At 39.4% G+C, this 8,904-nt stretch overlaps 1 protein-coding gene across 1 annotated transcript; it reads right to left on the reverse strand.

The window, feature by feature from the left end:
- Window positions 1-820: 820 nt before the first annotated feature.
- On the reverse strand, window positions 821-8,781 carry LOC116396822 (protein phosphatase 1 regulatory subunit 12B-like). The gene is made up of 7 exons (XM_031871700.1): window positions 8,403-8,781; window positions 5,270-5,286; window positions 5,007-5,145; window positions 3,483-3,584; window positions 3,019-3,069; window positions 2,860-2,910; window positions 821-1,833 (listed from the first exon to the last, which is right to left on the reverse strand). Exons 1-7 carry the CDS (start codon window positions 8,529-8,531, stop codon window positions 1,747-1,749), a joined length of 576 nt encoding a protein of 191 aa, XP_031727560.1. The 5' UTR covers window positions 8,532-8,781; the 3' UTR covers window positions 821-1,746.
- Between the last annotated feature and the right edge of the window lie 123 nt (window positions 8,782-8,904).

Below are 8,904 nucleotides of genomic sequence, written 5' to 3' on the forward strand. Positions count from 1 at the left end.
CAGTGGGTGGCATCATATACAGCATAAGAAGAATACTTTGAAGAGTGTTGAGGAGCACATTTTACATGAAAATGAAATCTCATTCTGGCAGGGGTCCCATACATGTGAGATTATGAATGAGGCTGATTAAATGATTCTGAATGAAGATAAATTATGAATAGAGTGATGCTTCTAAAGCTTTCATTAAAATTTGTTTTCATTTGTAATGATCAAATTCAATTAAAGGGAAATACCCATACAAAAGAGAATTCCCTTTATTTCATTGGGATGTCTTTGTACAGTTATTTAGCTTCAAAGTTCCTTATTGACATTTGCAGTTGACGGTATCAGCTGTTCTGGAGCTTTGGCTCATATAACATGATCTTCATCAGAACTTCTCATTTGTTGAGTTTAAAGATTCTCTATACGGGATGCAGATCAATAACAAAGCAGCACCCAACTATTTGCTATGTAAAGATATAGTGGAGTAATGTAAAACACAGAATATCCCTCTTGTGTGTTGTTTTACAAGCTTCTCTGTGCTTTGTTGACAAAGCCAGGCCGGCAGCGTGTATACTTTATATGCATGTCTCTCTGTCTCTCACTGGTTAGCTCATGGCTGCCGCTCCGCACTCATATGGGGGTCACCGCTGATAATGCTGCCCCGACCGGCGTCGGCCTCGTCAAGGAAGCGTATAGCGCACACCCTCTGGTTGCCCCTCAGGTAAACATTGTTAGCACTGTTGCAATTGATTGCACTCTGCGCTGTTTAGCAGCGTTAGCTGCGCTAGCCGTCGGCTCAGCTGTCACCATGTTGAGAGCCGTGTGGAAGCAATAGATGCGCCTTTGAGGTCGAAGGTTCAAAATACACGTTTGATCTTGGAAACTACAGCTGACAAAACAATCTCACTTTGGTCATCTCGCCATCTGCTGATAAAGATAATGATCTTCATGTGACTGAAAGCTCCAGAACAGCTACTTGTACACATCCTTGTGGTGATTGTGTTTTATGAATGTACATGACTTAATTCATATTTTTTACATGCAAGTCTGATTTTGCTGTAGTGCTGACAGCTATGAGGCAAGGCATTTTTGAAAATGATTATTATGTAATATTTTATTGTCGGTAAAGGTGAAAAGCCTGTCATATGTGACATCATACTTCAAGGTAAAGCTCTTGAATCAGAAATGGTGCTCCCACGCTCCTGAGAAATGTAGCTCATCCATCATCCGCTGTCCCTGATTCCTCAGAGCCAATTTTCAAAGTCTGCATATGGAATGTAAAAAAATTTTTAAAAAATTGCAGTTTCCATGGTAATACCTACTTGGAAATACCTGCAATATTTTGTCCATATATGTATGTGCAGGGATCTTGAGATGATTACACAGTTTTATAAAAGCTTTACTCCTGGACAGTTTGTTCATGTATAAGCACAGAAGAGAAAAACACACGAAGTGGTCGTGTTGGCATTTGCCTTTATGTAGAAATATGTTATGAATATACAATATGAACTTTAATTTAATATATTTTCTGTCAAGGAATGTGCTACTACTTTAGATACAGTACAGTAACATGAAGCTTTCACATCTGATGTAAAATGTGTCTTTATCCCTGCAAATGTAAGTTACTCAACAGACTAAAGTTTCAAACATTACAAGAAAACGATGAACATTCTGTCTGAGGATAGGATGCATGTAAGAAGAGTGAAGGTATAAGATGGCTTCTGGTATCTGTCCCTCTTCTTCTTATCTTTCCTGCTTCCTGTCTCACTTGGACAGTTTAGTGATGACCCGGATTAAAGCTCCATTCTCGTCCTTCAGTCTCTGGTTTTCAATCTTCATCTCTGCTTTAACCTAAAGGAAGAGCACGAGACAATGGGCACAGACGTAAAATCACATGTTGCTCATAACCCGGAGGGCTCATTTTGCTGGGTGGACCATGTCTTTGTGTAATGGTCAATATAAGAAATTAGAACATTAAACAAACAGTAAGCAACAATTCCTGCATAGTATGCCTTTGAACAGACTACAGGTCGACCTCACATGCTGCATGTGAATCGCCATGTGAAAACTGTACAGCTAATTTTCGTGGATGGATTCTTACTTTTAGTTTTGAATTCATATTTTGGTAATATTTTCATATGCCATGCACAAAATCCTGGTTTTGATTGCCACAAGATGTTCAGCCTCCATTACATCAAGTATTCTAATGTTCAGCTGAATCTTACACGGGTCTTCTTCAGTCCTTTACAGAAAATGACTAAACCAGAAGGGAAATTAGCTTCACAAAAAATTGTCTGAATAAATCTGGGCAGTTTAGAACAACAGAATCGCATTATACACAAACACAAAATCTTTCAACACTTGCATCCAGCGACACACAGACACAACTGGAACAGACTTGCTCATTTAAATACACACAACAACAGTGCTTCTCTGTTGTGAATATCTACTTTCAGACCAGCGTCCCGTGTTTGTTTAGACCTCTTATTCACAGATAACAAGAGGTTTCTGTTTAGTATCCTCTTGGGCAAAACACAGCAGACATCTGCGAGCGTTAAGACTACAGATGAATACTGATGGCTCGCTCGCTGCAGTGTCAAAACGCTCACACATTCCACAGCCAGCGGAGCATAATGGTGACAAATGATGTCAGCGAAAAAAACACCGCAGACACAGCAGCTAACACCGTCGCTCCAAAGTCCCGCAGACACTTTATCCACTGTTTGGATTTGATTGTTCGTTGTTTTCCTCGTGTCAAATAGGCTTTACTCTCTCCTGTGTAAGGGATTCTGCAATGTTGTTAACTATTAATATTTTTAAATGAGACTGAATATGAAAAAAAAGTGTATTTTAATGTAAATAACAAATCTGAATTACCTTCAACTGTTCTTCCATATCTGATATTCTCTTTTGTAGACTCCGACTTTCCTATAAAGAAGAACATTCAACAAAGTAATTAACATATTAAAACAAGACAAACACTTTGGATTAAAACTGTAAATGTTTATGAGCATTTGTATAATCCTGGCTTTATACCTTTTTTTCTGTCTCAAGCATGTTGGACCCACAATCTCCCGCTCTTCCCTTCTGCATAAACGAAAGGTTATCACGAAAAAGATTACAGTCCAAAGCCTTGAAGCTGTACTAATATAGGCGCTACATTTTTCATAACAGTGAGCACAAGTGTCTCATGTAGGATATCCAATATAACCCCAGTTGCACACATAAACTCTAAAGCGGCTCACTGTTATTGTTCCCAAAATTGCAGTGTCCTTGTATAGCCGCAATCTGTCATGTCACATTTCTCTCCCATTACAGCATTACCTGATATTACCATGAGGATGTATGGGAGCATTTCTGTGTGCACTGACAAGAATAATCGGAATGATGGCTTGCAGAAACTTTCAGGTACTTTTTCAGGTGTCTCTGCAGCGACCATTTCCATCAGTTCTTTCACTCTCATGAATCTGGATCTGGCACATTAACTGCGTGTACCGTACCTGTGCTCTCTGCAGCTGGTCCTGAATCAAGGCCAGTTCCTGTTTACTTGTTTCCAGCCTGGACTTCAGCCTTTGATTGGTGGCCAGTGCCTTTTCATACATCTACAAAATACGAACTTGTTAGCAAAAAGGGAGCGTTTGATTGACTAACAAAACATTGGCATCAACAGCTAAAGTGATGGTTTGTGTGGTAGTTTTAACAGTTAATATGCAACTACTGCTTTTTTTTTTTTGTTGCTGTGCATGAGGTCGTCATTGTTATCTCAACATTGTCTTCTGTGTAATGTGGTACAGATATCCCCGTTGCCGTGAATCCGAATGATTTTGTTTCTCCCCGAGAGTTTAACAAACAGGTCAAAGTTTACATGTATCCACTGAAATATCTTAACATCTACGGGCTGGTTGGCATACAGGTTTGTATAGAAATCCGTCATTTCAGAAGTTCACATTTGTACAATTCACTTTGGTGACCCGTTGACTCTCTGTGGCGCCATTGGGAGGTCAAACTGTTTATTTTGTCTAATAGTTTGTTTTAAGACCAAAAGTTTGCGAAACTAATGTCATTGTCATCAGTCTCAGCTGATGGGGAGCATGGTAAATATGTATCAACATGTTAGAATTATCATTGGGAGCATGCCCAAGTACAGCATCACAGAGCCGCTAGCATGGCTGTAGACTCTACTCGGTCACTTTCTTTCTTCACTGATATGAACTTCCAGCAACAAAAACTTCAGTCGTTTTTATAAGCTACAGATCAGAATCAGAGTTAGAATCAAACTTGGTTTATTGCCAAGTACGCTTGCACATACATCCAAGGAATTTGGCTTGGTGATTGGTGCATAACAATGAACATAGTGCAATAGTGACAAAACGTAGTAGATAGATACAATAGTAGAATGAACCAACAAACAAATTAAGAGAACGTTAAAATAAGTATGTTGTTAAAGTGTATATTTAAAGTGAAGTGTTGTAAATGTAAATGTAGATGTCTGTGATTGTCCTGGGGATGTAAGTGTCCGAGTCACTGGGGATCCTTAGCTTTAGTGATGAGATTTGATTTGAGATTTTTGGATTTACAAATCAATCCTTTAATCTATAAAATGCCAAAAGTCAGAAAAGCCAAAGATATTGAAATTACATCCCAAAAATTTTAATATATCAGGAATCTGCATAATGAAGGACATAAATAGATTATCACTCACAAAACTTGATGCCAATTTATTTTCTGTGGACTAGCTGATGAAATGACAATGACAAGTCAATTCTGCTCTCCTGTTTATGTAACATTTTGTTGTGTACTTTTATTTTGTGTACCAGGTGTTCTCATCGATTAATTGACTAAAGCTCGGCCATCTTGTGGTGTATTTATAGGAGGTCTTTTTTAGCCTCTCTGTAAAGCACCACGATGACAGTCCTGTGCTGAAAACCACTGGTTGACTTTAAAGTTTAAAGTCTGGAAGTGAGTTCATTAAGTGTTGCCATTTAGTTCCTTTGTTGGTTCAACATGCAAAGTGCATCACCTGCCTTTTTATAGTCATTGTTTGCTGACTCCTCTTCTGCCCTTTTCCTTGCAGACTGTCTGTTCTCTCGTTGTAAGAAGTAGGACTCAGCATGGTTTGTTGATGGATCGTTGGAGACATCCGAGGATCCAGAAGAGCTCAGTCTGAAAACACAAGAGAGGTATTATTCAAGGTCTAGCTCAGTTGCTGTTACAGAGACATCCTGTTTTCAGTCAGTCTCTATTGAATGTCTTTTGTATATCAATGGTGTGAATTCGATTTGCTTACCTAGACAGTCTCTCATGCTGAAAGAGAGGAGAAATGTTTTAAAACCGACTATCTGACCAAAAGGAAAAATTAAACAACTTTAATGTTATTTTTGTAAGAACATTCCTGATTATCTTACAAAAGGTTTAAGCTTAGTCCCAATTTAAACGTTACATTAGCATAAACAAGTCATTCAACCCCATCGTGTCCTCTAGATGCTCATTACTGCACAAATAATGACATCACACATGCTTGACTTCATTATTTGTTTGACTGGCTCTTTGGTCGTGATTTGAGATTTATGAAGCAAATCCACAAACGAGGCTGTGCTTTGTACCACGTTGACCATTTCCTCTGCGTAATATTGTAAAGATGCAGCTGCAACGCTCACAGGACATCTTTTATGACATGTACAATGTCAGCAAGTGCATTCATTATCAATAGACCTAGAAAGCATAGCTCAGTGGTTCTTTGAAGTGACATTACCATGCATCATGAAAGACTTTTTTTTTTTTTCAGTTTTCCAAGAAAAGGTTTATGGCAGTCTGAAATTCCAAGCCGAGTCAAAGAAGGAGAGAGGAAGTGATCTCTGAAATAAACTGACAAGCAGAGATAACTAAACACATCCAAAAAAGGTAATAGTTCTGGCAGTGGCTTTCACAATGTGTTCATTATTGCCTGCTGAAGTTCGAAGGGTTATACGGTTTCCTTAGTGAGAGGTTTTCACTCGGAAGAGCAGAACAACAGCTCAACAGTAAAAACTCCCTTATAAAGATGAGAAATTGTAGCCTGGTGACTACAAGGGACAAAGGTTTAGTTCTTACATCCCCAGTACGAGTGATATGAACCCCAATATAAAATGCAGATACAGATAACTGACAAATGAGGGGAACATAAAGCGTCTTAAGGCATTGAGCCACACTGTTCTTGCAAAACATATTTCCTTATTTAGTGCTTATGATGGCAGAGAGTGCTGTCTAACACATGGTCCAAAATCTCCCCATAGGTTTTAGATTTAGATTTCTTTTGGTGACTGCAAACGCCATAGGTTATGATTACATACATCGTGTTTTACATAATGTACTTTGTCAAGGATTATGTTTGCTTCATGTTTCACAAATGAGTTTAAAATGAGTCTGTAGAAGACTGCATGGGGAGGAGCTCCGCTGTACTTTGCGTTTGGTACTAATTAGCATGAGCTTGTTAGCATTGTCACTGTGAGCATGTTAGTATGCTGATGTTAGAAATGACATAAGCTCTGCCTTAGTAAAGCCTCACAGAGCTGCTAGCATTGCTGTAGACACTTTACAACAACAAAGCTATTCAAAGTGCTTTACATAGAAGATAAAATGGCATTACGGTATAAAACAGTGTCGCCATATATCGTCTCTTAACCTGCTGAACCCATCCTCTCCATCTTTAAATGCTCTCATATTAATCATGAGGAAAGCTAATATGACACGCTCTTTCACGTTCTACTAAATTCACGTATTTACTGTATTAACTTAGAAGAGGTCATTATCGAGCCTGTAGCAATTTTACATCAGCCTATATGAGAATAATGATGCACTGAATTACTTATTGCTGCTGACACAACTTCTAAGACAGTACGTGAAGTTCCTTTATGCATTGTAGTCTATCATTTCAGACATAGAGCCTTATTGTGACAGTCACATAAACTAAAGCCAAAAGCAGACATGGTGAACAGTTACACATCTAACTAAATCATGGAGATGGCAAGAGGAGTTCTTTAGAAGAAACAGGGCTTTCAGTTACAGACACCACGTGTAAACACAGTGATATGCCTCTCCTCAGACATTTACAAGATCTCTGGATCTTCCCCAGACTCTGATGTCAGCTCCTTTAAAACTCTCTCTGGACACTTGGATATGCTCAGTAAACGGCAATTAATGATATACAGTATGCAGACTTGGAAAAAGCTCTGGTTTAGATTAAGCGACAGCACTTATAAACAGATGCTGATGGAAACACAGGCTTTTGTGTCCCGTGCATGTGAGCGATTCTGTCGCTAAGCTGTCCTCCAGCCTTTCTAGAGCCATAGAGGCACTTCTTGCTTGCTGACCAGCTATTCCCAAGTGGAAAATGTGAGCTTCCCGTAGGACTAGCGAGAGATAAACATCCATAAATACTGCGTCTGAGTTCCCACAAGCCAGTCCTAAGCGCTCTATCCCTCCTCCTCTCTGTTCCCTGTCATCCTGTCTTTCACCCCCTGCTCTCTTTCTCTCTCTCTCTCTCTCTCTCTCTCTCTCTCTCTCTCTCTCTTCCTGTATCCCTCTCTCTGTGTCTCTCCATGAATCTTTCCCAAGTGGATTCTACAGATAACTGCTCGCTACAACTTTTCTTTGGTTTCACTTACAAGTTTTGTTCCTCCATGCTCACGCACATCAGCATGCAATTTAGTTTCACACTTTATGTGAGTCATTGCGAGCCATTAGAAGCATGTCAGAGTTTTAGAAGAGATAAATCTTTATTATGGGGTGGCTTAGGGGTTCAAGATGCGTACCATGTAACCACAATGTCCCCGGTACACTAATGGGGATCAAGGCAAATGTCCAAAAGATATTCTGAAAAATAACTTTATAATCGAACAAATTAACATGTTTGTAAAGTTTAAAGTTGTACAAAAAACATCTGTCATTCTAATCAGCAAGTATAGTGCATGATTTTATATATATTACACTGATAAATCTGGCAAATGGAAACACCATCTTTATTTGTTTATATATGATTAATTGTCAATTATAGCACCCAAATAAATGCGTAAAATGACAACAAAGCTTGAAAAGTCACTGATTACGCCATCACTTGAGAAATTCTGCTTCTAAATACGTTTTACTTGACTGCAGCACAATATAAATGAAACTATTGCAATAATAATAGTGCCATTGACAGTTTAAAGTGGCCTGAAGGACATTAGAAAAATCCTTAGTTGCATTCCAACAGCTGTCATATGTAAACAATGTTGTTGCTTCTCATGTCGGAGCATACAAACACACAGGAATACCTCTGTGGCTCGTTACAGACATGTGTTTGACAGTGAATGAACTCTAATGTTAGTGTTTGCATTATGTCAGCCGTGGCATTTCCTCTAACCAAACAGACACTGGAAAGATTAAAGACAGTCCGGCCTTACCCTCAGGCTCTTGGTGGTGGCGGTGGATGAAGCCGGAGAGGAGTCAGAGAGCGACTTTCTGATGCGTGGCTGATCTTTGTTGTGAGAAAGTAGAGATGACATCGCTCCCAAAGCTGCTGGCCTCCGCATGCAGCTGTAATTTGGTCCAAAGTAACTCCAAAAGGTTTTTTTTTTTGTTGTCTTCAACAAAAAAAGCAGCAAAGAAGAAGTAGAGGGATCTACTTTTAATCCACCGACTGATGTCAAATTCTGTGGCTGTTTCCTTAGTTTAAGTGAGCAATTGTGATCTTCATGTGATGGTGAGACGTTAAATATGTGATGAGCGTGAAAGAACTGCACAAATGTGAGAGCTGTGGAGGAAGTGGGGGGACTGGGGAGTAGGCGGGCTGTAGTGTGTGTGTGTGTGTGTGTGTGTGTGTGTGTGTGTGTGTGTGTGTGTGTGTGTGTGGACATAAGGATCTGACAGCAGTATTGTTCACAAGGGCTCTCAAGGGACTCAGTC

Source organism: Anarrhichthys ocellatus, unplaced genomic scaffold (genome assembly GCF_004355925.1).
Source record: "Anarrhichthys ocellatus isolate YVR2014 unplaced genomic scaffold, GSC_Weel_1.0 scaffold60, whole genome shotgun sequence".
Lineage (NCBI taxonomy): Eukaryota > Metazoa > Chordata > Actinopteri > Perciformes > Anarhichadidae > Anarrhichthys > Anarrhichthys ocellatus.

Coding starts and splice junctions, on each gene's coding strand:
- LOC116396822 (XM_031871700.1), bottom strand. CDS start 8,531: ATGCGGAGGCCAGCAGCTTTGGGAGCGATGTCATCTCTACTTTCTCAC. Junction 3,070..3,482: donor ACCAGCTGCAGAGAGCACAG/GTACGGTACACG, acceptor TCGTTTATGCAG/AAGGGAAGAGCGGGAGATTG. Junction 1,834..2,859: donor ATATGGAAGAACAGTTGAAG/GTAATTCAGATT, acceptor CTCTTCCTTTAG/GTTAAAGCAGAGATGAAGAT.